Source organism: Oncorhynchus gorbuscha, linkage group LG05 (genome assembly GCF_021184085.1).
Source record: "Oncorhynchus gorbuscha isolate QuinsamMale2020 ecotype Even-year linkage group LG05, OgorEven_v1.0, whole genome shotgun sequence".
Lineage (NCBI taxonomy): Eukaryota > Metazoa > Chordata > Actinopteri > Salmoniformes > Salmonidae > Oncorhynchus > Oncorhynchus gorbuscha.
This window is the reverse complement of record NC_060177.1, coordinates 27,913,770-27,936,296: the sequence shown is the minus strand read 5'-3', so window position 1 is coordinate 27,936,296 and position 22,527 is coordinate 27,913,770. Positions and strand designations below refer to the sequence as shown.

Below are 22,527 nucleotides of genomic sequence, written 5' to 3'. Positions count from 1 at the left end.
GTTGTCATGGCTGTGTGCTTAGGGTCGTTGTCCTGTTTGAAGGTGAACCTTTGCCCCCAGTCTGAGATCCTGAGCAGGTTTTCATCAAGGATCTCTCTGTACTTTGCTCCGTTCATCTTTCCCTCGATCCTGACTAGTCTCCCAGTCCCTGCCGCTGAAAAACATACCCACAGCATAATGCTGCCACCACAATGTTTCACCGTAGGGATAGTGCCAGTTTTCCTCCAGACGTGACGCTTGGCATTCAGGCCAAAGAGTTCAATCTAACATCAGACCAGAGAATTTTGTTTCTCATGGTCAGAGTCCTTTAGGTGCCTCTTAGAAAACTCAAAGCGAGCTGTCGTGCATTTTTACTGAGGAGTGGCTTCCATCTGGCCACTCTACCATAAAAGCCTGATTGGTAGAGTGCTGCAGAGATGGCTGTCCTTCTGGAAGGTTCTCCCATCTCCGGAGGAACATCGGGTTCTTGGTCACCTCCCTGACCAAGGCCCTTCTCTCCCAGTTGCCCAGTTTGGCCTCTAGGAAGAATCTTGGTGATTCCAAACTTCTTCAATTTAAAAATGATGGAGGCCACTGCTGTTGTTGGGGAACTTCAATGCTTTTACTTTTTTTTTTTTTTAATCCTTCCCAAATCTGTGCAGACACAATCCTGTCTCTGAGCTCTAAGGACAAGTCCTTTGACCTCATGGCTTGGTTTTTGCTCTGACATGCAATGTGGGATCTCAAATAGACAGGTGTGTGCCTTTCCAAATCATGTCCAATCAATTTAATTTACCACAGGTGGACTCCAATCAAGTTGTAGAAACATCTCAAGGATAATCAATGAAACAGGATGCACCTGAGCTCAATTTCGAGACTCATAGCAAATGGTTTGAAAACTTATTTACATAAGGTATTTCTGTTTTACAACAATTTCTAAAAACCTGTTTTTCCTTTGTCATTATGGGGTATTATGTGTAGATTGATGAGGGGAAAAAATTATTGAATACTTTTTACAATAGGTCTGTAAAGTAACAAAATGTGGAAAAAAGGGGTCTGAATACTTTCCGAATGCACCATATATACAGGTGAAGTCAGAGGTTTACATACACTTAGGTTGGAGTCATTAAAACTCGTTTTTCAACCACTCCACAAATGTCTTGTTAACAAACTATAGTTTTGGCAAGTTGGTTAGGACATCTACTTTGTGCATTGACAAGTAATTTTTCCAACAATTGTTTACAGACAGATTATTTCACTTACAATTCACTGTATCACAATTCCAGTGGGTCAGAAGTTTACATACACTAAGTTGACTGTGCCTTTAAACAGGTTGGAAAATTGCAGAAAATGATGTTATCGAATCAAATGTATTTATAAAGCCCTTCTTACATCAGCTGATATCTCAATGTGCTGTACAGAAAACCAGCCTAAAACCCCAAACAGCAAGCAATGTAGCAATGAAAAACTCCCTAGAAAGGCCAAAACCCAGGAAGAAACCTAGAGAGGAACCAGGCTATGAGGGGTGGCCAGTCCTCTTCTGGCTGTGCCGGGTGGAGATTATAACAGAACATGGCCAAGATGTTCAAATGTTCATAAATGACCAGCATGGTCAAATAATACTAATCACAGTAGTTGTCGAGGGTGCAGCAAGTCAGCACCTCAGGAGTAAATGTCAGTTGGCATTTCATACCCGTTCATTAAGAGTATCTATACCGCTCCTGCTGTCTCTAGAGAGTTGAAAACAGCAGGTCTGGGACAGGTAGCACGTCTGGTGAACAGGAGCAGCAGCACGGCCAGGTGGACTGGGGACAGCAAGGAGTCATCATGCCAGGTAGTCCTGAGGCATGGTCCTAGGGCTCAGGTCCTCAGAGAGAGAGAAAGAGAGAAGACAGGAGAAGTACTCCAGATATAACAAACTGACCCTAGCCCCCTGACACAAACATAAATACTGGAGGCTGAGACAGCAGGGGTCAGGAGACACTGTGGCCCCATTCGATGATACCCCCGGACAGGGCCAAACAGGAAGGATATAACCCCACCCACTTTGCCAAAGCACAGCCCCCACACCACTAGAGGCATATCTTCAACCACCAACTTACCATCCTTAGACAAGGCCGAGTATAGCCCACAAAGATCTCCGCCACGGCACAACCCAAGGGGGGGGCGCCAACCCAGACAGGAAGATCAGGAAGATGTTGTTGCCATAGAAAACACAAAATAGTTCCCCAGGCAGGCATATTGACTCCAATCAAAGACCGAATAAACACATGGCTGAAATTAAAGTATAGAAGGAGATGAAGGAGGATCTTGTAATGGGCATGGTTGGAGAAGTCAGAACTCTGTGATTGAGTTTCAATTTCCCTGGCTGCACCAAAGCCTTTACTATTTAATATTGTCATAATACGCACAGGCAGGCAGAGACAGCAAGGGCAGTTCGTTGCTCCAGAGCCTTTCCATTCACCTTCACACTCCTGGGCCAGACTACACTCAATCATATGACCCACTGAAGAGATGAGTCTTCAGTAAAGACTTAAAGGTTGAGACCGAGTCTGTGTCTCTCACATGGGTAGGCAGACCATTCCATAAAAATGGAGCTCTATAGGAGAAAGCCGTGCCTCCAGCTGTTTGCTTAGAAATTCTAGGGACAATTAGGAGGCCTGCGTCTTGTGACCGTAGCGTACATGTAGGTATGTACGGCAGGACCAAACCGGAAAGATAGGTAGGAGCAAGCCCATGTAATGCTTTGTAGGTTAGCAGTAAAACCTTGAAATCAGCCCTTGCTTTAACAGGAAGCCAGTGTAGGGAGGCTAGCACTGCAGTAATATGATACATTTTTTAGGTTCTAGTCAGGATTCTAGCAGCCATATGTCATGGCTTTAGAAGCTTCTGGTAGACTAATTGACATAATTTCAGTCAAGTGGAGGTGTATTTCAAGGCCTACCTTCAAACTCAGTGCCTCTTTGCTTGACATCATGGAAAAATCTAAAGAAATCAGCCAAGACCTCACGAAAACAAAAACAGAATGCACTCCCAGGAATCCTAGTTCCACAATAAATGCTTGATTTGTTCGATAATGTCCATTATATATGTCCAAGTAGCTACTTTTGTTAGCACGTTTAGTACACAAATCAACACCTGTACAGGTCCATCCGAACGTCGGACGTAAACTTCCAAAAGTTATATTACAGGTCGAAGAAACTTGTCAAACTAAGTATAGAATCAATCTTTAGGATGTTGTTATCATAAATCTTCAATAAAGTTCCAACAGGAGAATTCCTGTCTGTAGAGAAGCCATAGAACGCAGGTCGCTATATCATGTGAAATGCGCGTGACCAGGACCTGGCTCTCTGCCAGACCACTGACTCAAAGAGCTCCCATCCGGCTCCACAACACAGTAGAAGCCTCATTCAAGTTTCTAAAGACGGTTGACATTGAGTGGAAGCCCTAGGAAGTGCAAATTTATCCATATCCCACTGTGTATTCAATAGGGGCTGGGTTGAAAATCGACCAACCTCAGATTTCTCACTTCCTGTTTGGATTTCTTCTCAGGTTTTTGCCTGCCATATGAGTTCTGTTATACTCGCAGACATCATTCAAACAGTTTTAGAAACTTCAGAGTGTTTTCTATCCAATACTAATAATAATATGCATATATTAGGAACTGGGACTATGGAGCAGGCTGTTTACTCTGGGCACCTTTCATCCAAGCTACTCAATACTGCCCCTGCAGCCATAAGAAGTTAAATAGCTTTTTAAAATGATAAACTTGGATTAGCTAACACAACGTGTCATTGGAACACAGGAGTGATGGTTGCTGATAATGGGCCTCTGTATGCCTATGTAGATATTCCATTAAAATAATCTGCCGTTTCCAGCTACAATAATAATTTACAACATTAACAATGTCTACACTGTATTTCTGATCAATTTGATGTTATTTTAATGGACAAAAAATGTGCCTTTCTTTCAAAAACTGACATTTCTAAGTGACCCCAAACTTTTGAACGGTAGTGTACATATCATAATTTCCCCCTTGAACTGACTAAACTCTTGGTATTTCTTCACTAGGAAAACAAATTCGACAAACAACCACAAAGACAAAAACGTGCGCCAGAGGAATACGAAATGAGAAGCTACTCGTTACAGTGAGTATTCTGGCCTTTAGAAAAAGGAATCTAAGGCATATGGAAGTCAACATTGAACTAAGTGATATACTGTAGGAATGTGATCATGTGCACAGGGTATACTAATTCCTTCCTCCCCCTGATTTTCATTAACAGATGACTAACTGCATATCTTGACCACATGAAGGTATCTGAGGAGGGAGCTCCAGGCAATTTTTAATGAAGCATATCTCGTCTCTCTCTTATGAGAAAAAACAATAACAGCGTAACACTGGCAGAAAAGAACAAGATGGCTGTCTTAAGCATGACTTATTCAGTCTTACATGAACAGTCCTGGACGGAGAGATGACTAATTCCATCACGAAAGGTGTGCACATCTTTTTTTGTGTGCCGTTTGATGTCTCTTTTATTCATTTCATCATGTCCTCCAACCAGAGGTGATCCTTTTTGTATTACATATCATGTAAAACGCATGCAAATTATTACGCAATAGGATGCCCAGAATAGACTTTGTTGTTTTCCCTCATGTCTGTGTGGCTATTTTGCATCCAAAGGAATTATGTTTTTTTATGAAATTGTCCTGACCTGAAAAATACTGTTATATTCTTAAATAACTTTGTACAGGTGATTCATTAAACTATGTTTGATTTAGTGAAAGGAAAGTCCACTCTTAACAGCCATTATAGTGAAAATGTGATGCAAGGGATTCAAAGTCTGGCAGTATTTACTTGAAAATGATTATAGAAAATGACTACTATATATCTATCTAGTTATATATAAAATTACAATTAAGTGTTTATTTTTCAGAGTAACATAGGATGTCTTGTATATGTTGAGGTATGAGTGTTCAAACAATAGCAAATACTGTATGTGAAGAAAAAAATACATTTTATATTTCCCAACTTAATTCATTCATTTTTATTTTTCTGAAATTGTACAGCATGGCTATTATCCTATGCAATATGTATTCATATATAGATATATTGGGGGTAGTTTGTTTTTCTCAGTGAAGCTTTAATATTGTGGGATCACTTGGAAGCTGGAATAGCAAAATGCACTGCTGTAGCTGCATGACTCCTGTCCTATAAATACAGTGTATCCATGTGTATTGCAGTGCAAATGGACCGACATTAGGCTGGAAATGGAAGGAGCTTCGGTATCTCTAGCCACAATAAAACATCAGACCAATAACATACGAGACCAATACATTTTTGAAAATAAAAGGCTCCAAAATACATTTAGTTTCTTTGCCTCGAAAATCATTTCTAGAAACCGCAACATTTGTGCCAGTTTAAATATCCTCATACAACACAATGGTCACTATGTTCCAGCACACATTTACAAAATCAGCAGCATGAAGAACAACACATCCCCCAACTCTTCCACAACCCACCTCCCACATGTGTACCGTGTGTAGTGAGTTGACCTGTCTCTCTCTGCTGTTTGTGTTGATGAGCTTCAGCTCCTCAGTCCTGGAGCACCCTCCTCAGCTCCCCCTCCACCTCCTCCACCAAGGCAGGGAAGCTGGGGTCCAAGAGACACAGGCGGACAAAGGGCTCCAGCTCCCCACGGGACAGAGCACTGTGGCGGTACACCAGGGGCAAGGACAGACCATGCTCGCCCAGGAAGTGCTGAGAAAAAAATAGATAGACCAGGGACCTGTTCATTTGTTTGTATACAATTAAAGCCATGATATTGGCTAACTATAATCTCCCAAGTCAGTTAGGTGTTCATTATTTCATTGGCCTACCCTACACTTCAGTAGTGGCGGGGAATAACTACAACCCCATGAAGTGTAGGTTACATTCAAGCTCAGTGGGTGAGAGTAGTAATGTTAAATAGCTACTATTTATTCACCTTGCGCGATTGTCAAACTCCATCAAGTGATCATTACATGAATCATCACACTCAGCATTCATCAGTCATCTATCTAATCACTGTGTTGTGTCAGTACCAACCTACCTGGGTAAGACGTTTGATGGATAAAGAGCCCTGGACGACCTCCGGTTCAGTAGCCATAGCCTCCCCAGCACCCGCCTGATGACAAGGTTAAAAGAGATGATACTAATGCCACAGGACTTTACAAGGCAACACACCAAGGGAGGTTAAGCTGCATCATAGCTGCATCCTTTATTGAACGATTTCCCTCAGTCATCATGGCTCATTCATCCTCACTGACAGCTTTTTCAAATGTGTGTTATGGTGTTTATTGTTGGTTTAATCTCTTCCCCTTCTGTGTGGGGAGGTTAAGGATGAACATATTTCACATTGTCATTGATTCATACATAAAATCCATATTAACCTAGTTGGTTCCAGGGCCATTCAGTATTAAACAAGCTATATTGTTTTCATGCCTGTAAATAGCACCATCTAGTGGGTGATTCTTACTGTAACAACAGCAACTTTAATACCTCAACTATAGTTTGCCTCATACATTATGAAGAATAACATTCTTAAAATAAGAACAGCTTTAAAGGTGAAAAAAACAAACATGCAATGCACTCATTTCAATTAGATAATGTATTGCAGGAGCTGTTCCAATTCAGATGTTCCAAAATACACTTTCATGATACAATACGTAGCTACATGTTTTCAGTGTGTATATGTGTTGTTGAGTACCTGTTGATTCTGTGCAGTGGTCTTGGTAGGGGGCTGATTGGGTGTTGGGGGGCAGCTGAGTGGTGGTGGTGGTGCCTCCCCCTGTGTGGTGACAGGCAGGTACTCCTTCAGTCTGAGTACTGCACTGCTACACTCCTCTAGGGCCTCAGCCCTGCTGCCACTGAACTGCATCCTGATCAGACGGCTCTCCCCCTGCACATACACAGCATTGTTTAGTTTGAGAGCTAGCCAATATCTCCTCTTCGAATGCTACTAAGACAATCTTAACAAGCTTGACACGCCACTTACAATTCATCAGTGGCACTTATCTAGAACACTTATTTAGCCTACATATCACTCACAAGCCAGGCCCTTGGCAGAACATGGGCAACCAAAGCACTGCTTACAGCCAGCTAGTTGTTCCAAGACTGGTAAAATGCATCGTGTCAGGCCTCAGATCCCCTTAAATCATGCCATTTAATGACCAATTACACTGTTGTCTCAGCACAGCCACCCCTGCCAAACATCAGGTCTGCCACACGCATGTCAGTGTGAAATCTGGCTCTGGTAAATAAAGCTGCCACGATACAAATTGCTGAGGAAATTACAGACTAAAATTCCGGTGTTGCCTTGTAGTCAACATTAGCATAGGTTTCATATAAAACTAGGTGCTAGAATAATAATACAATTTGGTATGTAGACTCTTGTATTCTTCAGCTAGCTACTATTTAAAAATTGGTGTTGTTTCTTAAAGCAAATAAAGGCTTTCGCAACCCACCTTAACAGTCAGACGGAACAGCAGGGTATCTGATTTCTGCTGAACTTTGAGGTAGCTTGGAGCATCAAGTAAGGAAAACCCATCCTGAAAAATGTGGAATCACAACAATCAGACAGACTAACAATTGTAAACATTTACATTTAAGTCATTTAGCAGACGCTCTTATCCAGAGCAACTTACAAATTGGACAAACAACAGTCAAAAGTCATAGTAGTAAAATAAAGTCATATGGGATAGGGCACATAGCTAATCCTCATGTCTTCAATGAGACAAAAAAGTACATTTAATAGTATCAGACGGAGCATGCAGCAATCACAGCTCTACGTTTGGTTAGCAGAAGCTGGAGCAAATCTCAAATGATCTGAAATGACATAAGTACGCCTGCAGGGGGCTCTATTGACTCAGAAACCCATCCAGACCCTGTGACCAGCATCATGCCATCAGAATGTCTTTGGAAAGATAACTTCCATCTCAAACAACCAGCTGTTGGAGGCTGAATGTTGTTGTACTAAATATTAGTTTTGATTGAGTCATAAGGTGTGTTCGAATACTCATACAAACCGTACTATTTGTGACGTGAATTGAGTATATAAACTCAGCAAAAAAAAAACTTTTTCTTTCAACAATAATTTGTAAAAATCCAAATAAAAAATAATGCGTTTAAACACTGTTTCCCAGGCTTGTTCAATGAACCATAAACAATGAATGAACATGCACCTGTGGAACGGTTGTTAACGTTAAGACACTAACAGCTTATAGACGGTAGGCAATTAAGGTCACAGTTATGAAAACTTAGGACACTAAAGAGGCCTTTCTACGGACTCTGAAAAACACCAAAAGAAAGATGACCAGGGTCCCTTTTCAACTGCGTGAACGTGCCTTAGGCATGCTGCAAGGAGGCATGAAGACTGCAGATGTGGCCAGGGCAATAAATTGCAATGTCCGTACTGTGAGACACCTAAGACAGTGCTACAGGGAGACAGGACACACAGCTGATCGTCCTCACAGTGGCAGACCACGTGTAGCAACACCTGCACAGGATCGGGACATTCGAACATCACACCTACGGGACAGGTACAGGATGGCAAAAACAACTGCTGGAGTTACACCAGGAACACACAATCCCTCCATCAGTGCTCAGACTGTCCGCAATAGGCTGACAGAGGCTGGACTGAGGGCTTGTAGGCCTGTTGTAAGGCAGGTCATCACCAGACATCACCGGAAAAAAATGTCGCCTGTGGGCAAAAACCCACCGTCCCTGGACCAGACAGGACTGGCAAAAAGTGCCCTTCACTGACAAGTCGCGGTTTTGTCTCACCAGGGGTGATGGTCGGATTCGCGGATTGATTTGGAAGTGGAGGGTCCATCATGGTCTGGGACAGTGTGTCACAGCATCATCGGACTGAGCTTGTTATCATTGCAGGCAATCTCAACGCTGTGCGTTACAGGGAAGACATCCTTCTCCCTCATTTGGTACCCTTCCTGCAGGCTCATCCTGACATGACCCTCCAGACTGACAATGCCACCAGCCATACTGCTTGTTACATTTACATTTACATTTAAGTCATTTAGCAGACGCTCTTATCCAGAGCGACTTACAACTTGGTGCATTCACCTTATGACATCCAGTGGGACAGTCACTTAACAATAGTGCATCTAAAACTTAGGGGGGGTGGGGTGAGAGGGATTACTTATCCTATCCTAGGTATTCCTTAAAGAGGTGGGGTTTCAGGTGTCTCCGGAAGGTGGTGATTGACTCCGCTGTCCTGGCGTCGTGAGGGAGTTTGTTCCACCATTGGGGGGCCAGGGCAGCGAACAGTTTTGACTGGGCTGAGCGGGAGCTGTACTTCCTCAGTGGTAGGGAGGCGAGCAGGCCAGAGGTGGATGAACGCAGTGCCCTTGTTTGGGTGTAGGGCCTGATCAGAGCCTGGAGGTACTGAGGTGCCGTTCCCCTCACAGCTCCGTAGGCAAGCACCATGGTCTTGTAGCGGATGCGAGCTTCAACTGGAAGCCAGTGGAGAGAACGGAGGAGCGGGGTGACGTGAGAGAACTTGGGAAGGTTGAACACCAGACGGGCTGCGGCGTTCTGGATGAGTTGAAGGGATTTAATGGCACAGGCAGGGAGCCCAGCCAACAGCGAGTTGCAGTAATCCAGACGGGAGATGACAAGTGCCTGGATTAGGACCTGCGCCGCTTCCTGTGTGAGGCAGGGTCGTACTCTGCGGATGTTGTAGAGCATGAACCTACAGGAACGGGCCACCGCCTTGATGTTGGTTGAGAACGACAGGGTGTTGTCCAGGATCACGCCAAGGTTCTTGGCGCTCTGGGAGGAGGACACAATGGAGTTGTCAACCGTGATGGCGAGATCATGGAACGGGCAGTCCTTCCCCGGGAGGAAGAGCAGCTCCGTCTTGCCGAGGTTCAGCTTGAGGTGGTGATCCGTCATCCACACTGATATGTCTGCCAGACATGCAGAGATGCGATTCGCCACCTGGTCATCAGAAGGGGGAAAGGAGAAGATTAATTGTGTGTCGTCTGCATAGCAATGATAAGAGAGACCATGTGAGGTTATGACAGAGCCAAGTGACTTGGTGTATAGCGAGAATAGGAGAGGGCCAAGAACAGAGCCCTGGGGGACACCAGTGGTGAGAGCGCGTGGTGAGGAGACAGATTCTCGCCACGCCACCTGGTAGGAGCGACCTGTCAGGTAGGACGCAATCCAAGCGTGGGCCGCGCCGGAGATGCCCAACTCGGAGAGGGTGGAGAGGAGGATCTGATGGTTCACAGTATCGAAGGCAGCCGATAGATCTAGAAGGATGAGAGCAGAGGAGAGAGAGTTAGCTTTAGCAGTGCGGAGCGCCTCCGTGATACAGAGGAGAGCAGTCTCAGTTGAATGACTAGTCTTGAAACCTGACTGATTTGGATCAAGAAGGTCATTCAGAGAGAGATAGCGGGAGAGCTGGCCAAGGACGGCACGTTCAAGAGTTTTGGAGAGAAAAGAAAGAAGGGATACTGGTCTGTAATTGTTGACATCGGAGGGATCGAGTGTAGGTTTTTTCAGAAGGGGTGCAACTCTCGCTCTCTTGAAGACGGAAGGGACGTAGCCAGCGGTCAGGGATGAGTTGATGAGCGAGGTGAGGTAAGGGAGAAGGTCTCCGGAAATGGTCTGGAGAAGAGAGGAGGGGATAGGGTCAAGCGGGCAGGTTGTTGGGCGGCCGGCCGTCACAAGACGCGAGATTTCATCTGGAGAGAGAGGGGAGAAAGAGGTCAGAGCACAGGGTAGGGCAGTGTGAGCAGAACCAGCGGTGTCGTTTGACTTAGCAAACGAGGATCGGATGTCGTCGACCTTCTTTTCAAAATGGTTGACGAAGTCATCTGCAGAGAGGAGGAGGGGGGGGAGGGGGCGGAGGATTCAGGAGGGAGGAGAAGGTGGCAAAGAGCTTCCTAGGGTTAGAGGCAGATGCTTGGAATTTAGCGTGGTAGAAAGTGGCTTTAGCAGCAGAGACAGAGGAGGAAAATGTAGAGAGGAGGGAGTGAAAGGATGCCAGGTCCGCAGGGAGGCGAGTTTTCCTCCATTTCCGCTCGGCTGCCCGGAGCCCTGTTCTGTGAGCTCGCAATGAGTCATCGAGCCACGGAGCGGGAGGGGAGGACCGAGCCGGCCTGGAGGATAGGGGACATAGAGAGTCAAGGGATGCAGAGAGGGAGGAGAGGAGGGTTGAGGAGGCAGAATCAGGAGATAGGTGTTCTGTGCGTGATTTCCTGCAAGACAGGAATGTCAGTGTTCTGCCATGGCCAGCGAAGAGCCCGGATCTCAATCCCATTGAGCATGTCTGGGACCGATTCGATCAGAGGGTGAGGGCTAGGGCCATTCCATTGGGTCAGAAGTTTACATACACTCCATTGGTATTTGGTAGCATTGCCTTTACATTGTTTAACTTGGGTCAAACGTTTTGGGTAGCGTTCCACAAGCTTCCCACAATGAGTTGGGTGAATTTTGGCCCATTCTTCCTGACAGAGCTGGTCTAACAGTCAGGTTTGTAGGCCTCTTTGCTCGCACACGCTTTTTACGTTCTGCCCACACATTTTTTTATAGGATTGAGGTCAGGGCTTTGTGATGGCCACTCCAATACCTTGACTTTGTTGCCCTTAAGAGATTTTGTCACAACTTTGAAAATGTGCTTGGGGTCATTGTCCATTTGGAAGAACCATTTGTGACCCAGCTTTAACTTCCTGACTGATGTCTTGAGATGTTGCTTCAATATATCCACATAATTGTCCTCCTTATGATGCCATCCATTTTGTGAAGTGCACCAGTCCCTTCTGCAACAAAACACCCCCACAACATGATGCTGCCACCCCAGTGCTTCACGGTTGGGATGGTGTTCTTCGGCTTGCAAGCCTCCCCCTTTTTCCTCCAAACATAAAAATGGACATTATGGCCAAACAGTTATATTTTTGTTTCATCAGACCAGAGGACATTTCTCCATAAACTACCATCTTTGTCCCCTTGTGCAGTTGCAAACCGTAGTCTGGCTTTTTTATGGCGGTTTTGGTGCACTGGCTTCTTCCTTGCTGAACGGCCTTTCAGGTTATGTCGATATAGGACTCGTTTTGCTGTGAATATAGATAATTTTGTACCCGTTTCCTCCAGCATCTTCACAAGGTCCTTTGCTGTTGTTCTGGGATTGATTTGCACTTCTTGCACCAAAGTTCGTTGATCTCTAGGGGACAGAAATAATTTCCTTCCTGAGCGGAATGACAGCTGCGTCGTCCCATGGTGTTTATACTTGCATACTATTGTTTGTACAGATGAACGTGGTACCTTCAGGTGTTTGGAAATTGCTCCCAAGGATGAACCAGACTTGCGGAGGTCTACCATTTTTTTCTGAGGTCTTGGCTGATTTCTTTTGATTTTCCAATGATGTCAAGCAAAGAGGCAGAGTTTGAAGGTAGGCCTTGAAATACATCCATAGGTATACCTCCAATTGACTCAAATTATGTCAATTAGCCTATCAGAAGCTTCTAAAGCCATTAAATCATTTTCTGTAATTTTCGAAGGTGTTTAAAGGCACGGTCAATTTAGTGTATGTAAACTTCTGACTTACTGGAATTGTGATACAGTGAATTATAAGTGAAATAATCTGTCTGTAAACAATTGTTGGAAAAATTACTTGTGTCATGCACAAAGTAGATGTCCTTGCCAATACTATAGTTTGTTAACAAGAAATGTATGGAGTGGTTGAAAATCTAGTTTTAATGACTAACCTAAGTGTATGTAAACTTCTGACTTCAACTGTACCTAACGTTAGTTGGCTACTAATACATCGAACTTGCCAGGCAGTATTATTAACTATCTGCTATCTAACTAATTACCCAATTACCCAATCTACTCCGATTTCAGAGCACTCTCGCGCAGAATAACTGATGAATTCACAAATGCTCAACACCCGTTGAATATGGCTGGTGTCAGTAAACGTCGGCAAAAGAAAGCATAAATATATTGTTGCCAGCAGCAGTTACTGTCACCAACACTCTCTGCTAAGGCAAGTAAAATGGTCAGAGTGAGGTGTTCTCTCAGCCTCATTTGTGTCTGGAAGTAGCTAGCCAACGTTAGCTTGGGTGCTTGACTGCCGTCGAACGCTCGGATCAACCCTATTCCTCGGCCAGAGCGTCCAGTGTGCGCTCTGAACGCTCCGAACTTATGAACGGACAATCTGACAATTTGGATTTACAAACACCCAGAGCACACTCTGGCACTCCAAATTGAATTTACGAACACAACCGAAATCGTAAAATGTTTACCTAGTCAGTTCTTATGCTAACAAGCTAGCAAGAGGTTGCATAGCAACAGCATCAACTTCAGGTAGACAGGCGAAGCTCTAGTACGCTCAACTGAAACGATATGGTTTGTTTACAGTATACTAAAATGAACTAATAGTATATAGTATGTAGTAAATACTCATTAAGTATGTCGTATACAGTATGTTAGTATGGGTATTCGAACACAGCTATAGTCTGAAATCTCTAGAAATCTCTCCATGATTAGGCTACAATGAATAAAAACAGGTGTTAGTTTAGTTCCAAGTATGAATCAGCACTTTTCTAACCAAGTGAAAAATGACACTTTCCTGAATACTTTCAGATGTCATCTGACACCTTACAATTTATAACTATTTAACATCAACTAAAGTACAAATCTATTTAAACACTATTCTGTTTAGTAGTTTCTTCAGCATTGGAATTTGCGTTGAAATGTACCAGGGAAATATAGGTCAATAATACCTGCTGTGTTGACAGGAGACAGTAGTTGCGTTTTGCACATTATTAATGATAGAAAATGTGTTGGACCTTGTCCTGAGCACGGGGAAATGCTAGCTTTATGACAGGATATTTGGAATAACATTTTACCATAGCAACATATCCTTCTTAGTGATATAGATACTGCAAGTTATGTTTCTCCATTTCAAATGGACTTCAGCACAATGGAGGGATGGATACTCTACTCAGCTTTGTTACATAAAACATTACACTTCAGCTCCGTACTTCCAGATTCAAAACAGATTTCAATTTTCCTACTCCTCCGCTGAGATGTTCTGAAGGGATTACATCAAATTTGTATTTTTAGTTGAAAATTATCATATCAGGAAGGCATCACATTACATAATTTCAACAAAACTTGTCAAATCATTCTGAGGCATAGTCAATCATTTTCTGAGTCAGGTTGAGAGGTTCCATTTTCTATAATCCCAATCCCCTCCTTCCTCCAAATACTGAGAGAAAGACCCTATTAAACCATATCTTAGAATCAGGAGTAATCTGGATGATGATTACACTCAATAACCCTCTCTCTCCTCCAGCATGGTGCATCCTAATATGGCATCATCATTCAGTTGGGACTCCCCTGGCATCAGCCACCGTGTATTACTGTAAACTCTCTTTATTGAAAGATACTCAAGAGCGTTACGATTAAGGGCGCCGGTCTATCAATGACCGCTATCCCCTTTTGTCAGAGAGCACTTTGTGTCCTGACCTGAATAAGCATGTAGCCTTGTCTGGCACCCTGGCTCAGCAAGATGGCTGTAGCCACTTTCCATCCATCACTTGATGTGGCATAGCCCTTGTGTTTCTACAGCAATTTCTGCTGAGTCTCTCAGCTGCACACAGAGTCTGGCAGTGAACCTTGAGAAGACACAGGATAAACTGCACACTAACACAGGCACTATTCTGTAGACAGAACAGTGGTGGCAGGCAGCCTAGTGGTTAGAGCGTTGGACTTGTACCTGAAAGTTTGCAAGATCAAATCCCTAAGCTGACAAGGTAAAAATCTGTCCTTCTGCCCCTGAACAAGGCAGTTAACCCGCTGTCATTGAAAATAAGACTTTCTTCTTAACTGACTTGCCTGTAAAATAAATCAAATAGAAAGTACAACAGCAACATAGCTGGTGTTCAGTACTTGTTTTTGTTCCCTGTGTTTCAAAGGACTTGGAATCAAGTAATTTCTCAACATTTTTGCAAAAACATACAATTGTATCCATAGCTAGGCTATCTGCCTATAAGCCAAATAGTGGATCTAAGCTTAGACTAGCCCTTGATAATAACAATAAGTGTACAAAGTTGAGTGTGCAAAACATTTTTAACACCTTCCTAAACTTGAGTTGCACCCCCTTTTAACCTCAGAACAGCCTCATTTATTTGGGGCGTGGACTCTGCAAGGTATTGAAAGCATTCCACAGGGATGTTGGCCCATGTTGACTCTAATGCTTCCCACAGTTGTGTCAAAATCGCTGGCTGTCCTTTGGGTGGTGGACCATTCTTGATACACACAGGAAACTGTTGAGTGTGAAGAACCCAGCAACGTTGCAGTTCTTAACACACTCAAACTGGTGCACCTGGCACCTACTACTATAACCCATTCAAAGACACTGCAATCTTTTGTCGTGTCCATTCACCCTCTGAATGGCACACACACACAATCAATGTCTCAATTGTCTCAAGGCTTAAAAATCCATCTTTAACCTGTCTATTTCCCTTTATCTACACTGATTGAAGTGGATTTAACATGTGACATAAATAAGTGTTCAAAGCTTTCAACTGGATTCACCTGGTAAGTATGTCATGGAAAGAGCAGGTGTTCCTCATTTTTTGTACAGTCCGTGTAATTTGGCCAACAGGTTGGACAATAACAGTTATTATGTCTATGGAGTGTACATTTGGCAATAATTTGGTATATAATAATGAGTTATTGAATATATTGGGGGAATTTTTATTTGTATTTGATCTTATTTGGTTACATTGATTTTTGGCCTAGAGATGTGCATGTGTGAAATGTGCAAGTGTAACCGATGTGAAATGGCTAGCTATTTAGCGGTGGTGCACGCTAATAGCGCTTCAATCGGCTGCAGCTTTTGTGGCGCGATGGGTAACGACGCTTCGTGGGTGTCAGTTGTCTGTGTGCAGAGAGTCCCTGGTTCGAGCCCTGGTAGGGTAGGGTAGGGTAGAGGGAAGGAAGCTATACTGTTACACGAGTCTCGCTCAAAGACGATAAAAACTAGATTCAGATCCATCCAGGGATTACTTGACATCAAAGGACATGTAACGTAGTTAGACCTCAACTCACATACCAGAAGATCGTGGCCTTGGGACACCAACATATGACCAGATTCCACAATGGTGAGCACCAATTCACCCGCGCTTTCACTGGGCTCAAACATCTAGAGAAGTTTCAAGACACATTTTAAACATCTACAGCTGGATAATTCACATCACATCTGAGGCAAGTTCATTGACTAAACATAATGTAAAGCGTAGGCCTAAGTATTTTATTTACTAATGTGGTAAACTAGCCTACATTTGTAAACAACGTTTGGTTAGCCTATCTAGCAAGTGGCATGAGGTAGCTAACTTTAGCTAGCGTCATCTCCTACAACACAGACGTTGGACAAAATTCACGACTAGACAACTTCATGTCACCTTCCATGGATTACCGCCGTCTTCTTTGGTCCCAGGCAAAAAACGTCCAAAGCGTTTCAACCTCCATATAGATTTATGTACAGTTGCCATTTGTAAAAACAATTCTAATATATATATATTATTGTTATTATATATCTCAGAAGAGTTTATATATCAGAAATTCATGAGTCACGCCTGTAGATTGGGTTTCTGTGTGCGCGCATGCGCTGGGTTCTGGCTGGGGATGCTAGAAGTGCGTCTTTTTTATTTTTTATTTTTTATTTCACCTTTATTTAACCAGGTAGGCAAGTTGAGAACAAGTTCTCATTTACAATTGCGACCTGACCAAGATAAAGCAAAGCAGTTCGACACATACAACGACACAGAGTTGCACATGGAGTAAAACAAACATACAGTCAATAATACAGTATAAACAAGTCTATATACGATGTGAGCAAATGAGGTGAGATAAGGGAGGTAAAGGCAAAAAAAAGGCCATGGTGGCAAAGTAAATACAATATAGCAAGTAAAACACTGGAATGGTATATTTGCAATGGAAGAATGTGCAAAGTAGAAATAAAAATAATGGGGTGCAAAGGAGCAACAAAAAAAATTATAATTAAATACAGTAGGGAAAGAGGTAGTTGTTTGGGCTAAATTATAGGTGGGCTATGTACAGGTGCAGTAATCTGTGAGCTGCTTTGACAGTTGGTGCTTAAAGCTAGTGAGGGAGATAAGTGTTTCCAGTTTCAGAGATTTTTGTAGTTCGTTCCAGTCATTGGCAGCAGAGAACTGGAAGGAGAGGCGGCCAAAGAAATAATTGGTTTTGGGGGTGACTAGAGAGATATACCTGCTGGAGCGTGTGCTACAGGTGGGAGATGCTATGGTGACCAGCGAGCTGAGATAAGGGGGGACTTTACCTAGCAGGGTCTTGTAGATGACATGGAGCCAGTGGGTTTGGCGACGAGTATGAAGCGAGGGCCAGCCAACGAGAGCGTACAGGTCGCAGTGGTGGGTAGTATAAGGTGCTTTAGTGACAAAACGGATGGTACTGTGATAAACTGCATCCAGTTTGCTGAGTAGAGTGTTGGAAGCAATTTTGTAGATGACATCGCCGAAGTTGAGGATCGGTAGGATAGTCAGTTTTACTAGGGTAAGCTTTCAGCGTGAGTGAAGGAGGCTTTGTTGCGGAATAGAAAGCCGACTCTTGATTTGATTTTCGATTGGAGATGTTTGATATGAGTCTGGAAGGAGAGTTTGCAGTCTAGCCAGACACCTAGGTACTTATAGGTGTCCACATATTCAAGGTCGGAACCATCCAGGGTGGTGATGCTAGTCGGGCATGCGGGTGCAGGCAGCGATCGGTTGAAAAGCATGCATTTGGTTTTACTAGCGTTTAAGAGCAGTTGGAGGCCACGGAAGGAGTGTTGTATGGCATTGAAGCTCGTTTGTAGGTTAGATAGCACAGTGTCCAATGACGGGCCGAAAGTATATAGAATGGTGTCGTCTGCGTAGAGGTGGATCAGGGAATCGCCCGCAGCAAGAGCAACATCATTGATATATACAGAGAAAAGAGTCGGCCCGAGAATTGAACCCTGTGGCACCCCCATAGAGACTGCCAGAGGACTGGACAGCATGCCCTCCGATTTGACACACTGAACTCTGTCTGCAAAGTAATTGGTGAACCAGGCAAGGCAGTCATCTGAAAAACCGAGGCTACTGAGTCTGCCGATAAGAATATGGTGATTGACAGAGTCGAAAGCCTTGGCAAGGTCGATGAAGACGGCTGCACAGTACTGTCTTTTATCGATGGCGGTTATGATATCGTTTAGTACCTTGAGTGTGGCTGAGGTGCACCCATGACCGGCTCGGAAACCAGATTGCACAGCGGAGAAGGTACGGTGGGATTCGAGATGGTCAGTGACCTGTTTGTTGACTTGGCTTTCGAAGACCTTAGATAGGCAGGGCAGAATGGATATAGGTCTGTAACAGTTTGGGTCCAGGGTGTCTCCCCCTTTGAAGAGGGGGATGACTGCGGCAGCTTGCCAATCCTTGGGGATCTCAGACGATATGAGAGGTTGAACAGGCTGGTAATAGGGGTTGCGACAATGGTGGCAGATAGTTTCAGAAATAGAGGGTCCAGATTGTCAAGCCCAGCTGATTTATACGGGTCCAGGTTTTGCAGCTCTTTCAGAACATCTGCTATCTGGATTTGGGTAAAGGAGAACCTGGAGAGGCTTTGGCGAGGAGCTGCGGGGGGGGCGGAGCTGTTGGCCGAGGTAGGAGTAGCCAGGCGGAAGGCATGGCCGGCCGTTGAGAAATGCTTGTTGAAGTTTTCGATAATCATGGATTTATCGGTGTGACCGTGTTACCTAGCCTCAGTGCAGTGGGCAGCTGGGGAGAGGTGCTCTTGTTCTCCATGGACTTCACAGTGTCCCAGAACTTTTTGGAGTTGGAGCTACAGGATGCAAACTTCTGCTTGAAGAAGCTGGCCTTAGCTTTCCTGACTGACTGCGTGTATTGGTTCCTGACTTCCCTGAACAGTTGCATATCGCGGGGACTATTCGATGCTATTGCAGTCCGCCACAGGATGTTTTTGTGCTGGTCGAGGGCAGTCAGGTCTGGAGTGAACCAAGGGCTGTATCTGTTCTTAGTTCTGCATTTTTTGAACGGAGCATGCTTATCTAAAATGGTGAGGAAGTTACTCTTAAAGAATGACCAGGCATCCTCTACTGACGGGATGAGGTCAATGTCCTTCCAGGATACCCGGGCCAGGTCGATTAGAAAGGCATGCTCACAGAAGTGTTTTAGGGAGCGTTTCATAGTGATGAGAGGTGGTCGTTTGACTGCGGCACCGTAGCGGATACAGGCAATGAGGCAGAGAGAGTAATTTTCAAAATTAGTAGTTCGAACTGTTTGGGTATGGACCTGGAAAGTATGACATTACTTTGCAGGCTATCTCTGCAGTAGACTGCAACTCCTCCCCCTTTGGCAGTTCTATCTTGACGGAAGATGTTATAGTTGGGTATGGAAATCTCTGAATTTTTGGTGGCCTTCCTGAGCCAGGATTCAGACACGGCAAGGACATCAGGGTTAGCAGAGTGTGCTAAAGCAGTGAGTAATACAAACTTAGGGAGGAGGCTTCTGATGTTGACATGCATGAAACCAAGGCTTTTTCGATCACAGAAGTCAACAAATGAGGGTGCCTGGGGACATGCAGGGCCTGGGTTTACCTCCACATCACCCGCAGAACAGAGAAGGAGTAGTATGAGGGTGCGGCTAAAGGCTATCAAAACTGGTTGCCTAGAGCGTTGGGGACAGAGAATAAGAGGAGCAGGTTTCTGGGCATGGTAGAATATATTCAGGGCGTAATGCGCAGACAGGGGTATGGTGGTGTGCGGGTACAGCGGAGGTAAGCCCAGGCACTGGGTGATGATGAGAGAGGTTGTATCTCTGGACATGCTGGTTGTAATGGGTGAGGTCACCGCATATGTGGGAGGTGGGACAAAGGAGGTATCAGGGGTATGAGGAGTGGGACTAGGGGCTCCATTGTGAACTAAAACAATGATAACTAACCTGAGCAACAGTATACAAGGCATATTGACATTTGAGAGAGACATACAGCGAGGCATACAGTAATCACAGGTGTTGAATTGGGAAAGCTAGCTAAAACAGTAGGTGAGACAACAGCTAATCAGCTAGCACAACAACAGCAGGTAAAATGGCGTTGACTAGGCAACGGGGCCGACAGATAAAACAAACAAGCAGAATGGAGTACCGTGATTAATGGACAGTCCAGCGTGCATCAGCTATGTAGCCAAGTGATCAGTGTCCAGGGGGCAGCGGTGGATGGGGCAGGAGAGCTGGACAGGCGAGTGTTATCCAGGTTAAAAAACTAACAATGACTAAATAGCTTGTAGCTAGTTAGCTGGTTAGCTTCTGGAGGTTCTTGAGTGAATTCTGGGCTAAACAAGCTAGCAGTTAGCAGGCCGAATTAGCAAGCAAGGAGATAGCAAGGGCTAGAGAGTTAGCCTTTGGGGGACGTCGCGATGGGGTGAGTCTGTTTATTCCTATTCATGCGGTGACATCGATAGACCGGTCGTGGGTCCGGGTATTGTAGCCCAGGAGTATGCTACGGTGGTAGCACAGGGGCTCTGGCCGGGCTAGCTTCAAGCTAAGTGGGTGGAAACGCTAGCCAGGAGTAATCAACCAGGGTTGCGGTTTAGCTCGATAGCTAGTTGTTAAGATCCAGCTGAAAAATGTTCCGTTTGCGGTGGGAATCCGGGGATAAAAAATAAATAGGTCCGTTATGCTCTGGTTAGCGTCGCGTTGTTCGAACTGGCGAGAGCTTTCCGAGCTAAAGGTTAGCTGATGACCGGTTAGCTGAAGACCGCTAGCACCGCTAGCATAGCTGGTGGTTAGCTGGTTAGCTTCAGTTGAGGGGTTCCGGTTCCGAAGTAAATATAAACACTTTAGGAAAAAGTAGCTACATTGGGTGAGGCGGGTTGCAGGAGAGTATTTGGAAGCTTAGGTTTAGCGAAATGATTTTAAAGATATGCGAAGAAAAATATGTAAAACGAAAAAGAGACGATATATACAGGTATATACAGGGGACACGATACGACAGGACGACTTACTGCTACGCCATACACCGTACACCTGGTCTATCGTGTCAGCGTGCATAGGGGGCGCTAGTGCGCGATGGGACAAGAACATCCCTGTTGGCCAAGCCCTCCCCTAACCCAGACAACTCTGGGCCAATTGTACACTGCCCCATGGGTCTCCCGGTCGCGGCCCGCTGCGACAGAGCCTGGACTCAAACCAGGATCTCTAGTGGCAGAGACCTTAGACCACTCAGGAGGCACTATATTTATTTTGATGAAATTCACTGAGGAGGATGGTCCTCCCCTTCCTCCATTGAGGAGCTTTAACTGATTTTCAACCACATAAAATATGCACCCAAGACGAACTGAAGTCTTATCAGAAACTTGTTTCATCGTTTTCTCAGCTTTTCATTTCCTTAAAACCGGTCAAACTGATGACATTTGGATATTTTGCACAGGACCAATCTTGCCAATGTTTTGGAATTATTGTGTTTTCTTCCCGGTCCCTAAACAAAACAGACAACTTTACCAATGTTACCTAGATTACTAATGCATTCATTCTATCGATGTAAGACATTATTCTGCTGAGCACGACTTTATTTAGTCTTCTGGGGCAACAAGTTATGACAGAAGAGAAGCTGCATGTATCTTAACTATAGTTGACAAATGTCAAGCAAAATGTCTGAAATTATAATATGGCCTACCAAATGTCTGCAATTATAATATGGCCTACCAAATGTCTGAAATTATAATATGGCCTACCAAATGTCTGAAATTATAATATGGCCTACCAAATGTCTGCAATTATAATATGGCCTACCAAATGTCTGAAATTATAATATGGCCTACCAAATGTCTGAAATTATAATATGGCCTACCAAATGTCTGAAATTATAATATGGCCTACCAAATGTCTGAAATTATAATATGGCCTACCAAATGTCTGAAATTATAATATGGCCTACCAAATGTCTGAAATTATAATATGGCCTACCAAATGTCTGAAATTATAATATGGCCTACCAAATGTCTGAAATTATAATATGGCCTACCAAATGTCTGAAATTATAAGCAGAAACATGTCTAAATTAGGGGTGAAAGTAGCCAGTAGGCTATAAGGTCCAGTGCGGAGTATCAGCAAAATAAATAATTATTATTTGAAGTGATTTGTTTGACAATCAGATGTAAACATCATCACACTACACCATGATATGTGAAACTGAGCCTGCCCAGACTGAGAAAAACAACAGTAAAGGGGATAAGATTTACATACACTTAGGTTGGAGTCATTAAAACTCATTTTTCAAACACTCCACAAATTTCTTGTGAAAATAAACTATAGTTTTGGCAAGTTGGTTAGGACATCTACTTTGTGCATGACACAAGTAATTTTCCAACAATTGTTTACAGACAGATTATTTCACTTATAATTCACTGTATCACAATTCCAGTGGGTCAGAAGTTTACAAACACTGAGTTGACTGTGCTTTTA

General features: G+C 44.0%; 3 protein-coding genes across 6 annotated transcripts in view; 2 read left to right on the top strand and 1 right to left on the bottom strand.

The window, feature by feature from the left end:
- LOC124035779 (neuroplastin-like) overlaps nucleotides 1–5,343 on the top strand; it is a 39,275-nt gene extending 33,932 nt beyond the window's left edge. For all 3 annotated transcript variants that reach the window (XM_046349486.1, XM_046349485.1, XM_046349487.1), the window contains 2 exons: nucleotides 4,051–4,127; nucleotides 4,263–5,343. In XM_046349486.1, the coding sequence (XP_046205442.1) occupies nucleotides 4,051–4,111 (61 nt within the window). In that variant the 3' untranslated portion in view covers nucleotides 4,112–4,127; nucleotides 4,263–5,343. The remainder of the gene's footprint in view (nucleotides 1–4,050; nucleotides 4,128–4,262) is intronic.
- Nucleotides 5,011–16,644, bottom strand: rec114 (REC114 meiotic recombination protein). Of its 2 annotated transcripts, XM_046349488.1 has the most exons (6): nucleotides 16,453–16,644; nucleotides 16,104–16,193; nucleotides 7,483–7,566; nucleotides 6,726–6,917; nucleotides 6,069–6,143; nucleotides 5,011–5,737 (listed from the first exon to the last, which is right to left on the bottom strand). In XM_046349488.1, exons 1-6 carry the CDS (start codon nucleotides 16,540–16,542, stop codon nucleotides 5,573–5,575), a joined length of 696 nt encoding a protein of 231 aa, XP_046205444.1. In that variant the 5' UTR covers nucleotides 16,543–16,644; the 3' UTR covers nucleotides 5,011–5,572. The 2 variants fall into 2 exon arrangements, with proteins under 2 accessions (XP_046205444.1, XP_046205445.1); XM_046349489.1 differs by lacking the exon at nucleotides 16,104–16,193.
- LOC124035778 (potassium/sodium hyperpolarization-activated cyclic nucleotide-gated channel 4-like) overlaps nucleotides 15,958–22,527 on the top strand; it is a 106,916-nt gene continuing 100,346 nt past the window's right edge. The window contains exon 1 of the mRNA XM_046349483.1: nucleotides 15,958–16,152. The gene's annotated coding sequence lies outside the window, so the exon portion shown is untranslated. The remainder of the gene's footprint in view (nucleotides 16,153–22,527) is intronic.

What these genes read in the sequence shown, in the direction of transcription:
- rec114 (XM_046349488.1), bottom strand. Translation starts at nt 16,542, where the DNA reads ATGGCAACTGTACATAAATCTATATGGAGGTTGAAACGCTTTGGACGT. An exon ending in CCCAAGGCCACGATCTTCTG is followed by an intron (nt 7,567 to 16,103) that starts GTATGTGAGTTG and finishes CACATTTTTCAG; the next exon opens with GATGGGTTTTCCTTACTTGA. An exon ending in TGTTCCGTCTGACTGTTAAG is followed by an intron (nt 6,918 to 7,482) that starts GTGGGTTGCGAA and finishes GTGTATGTGCAG; the next exon opens with GGGGAGAGCCGTCTGATCAG.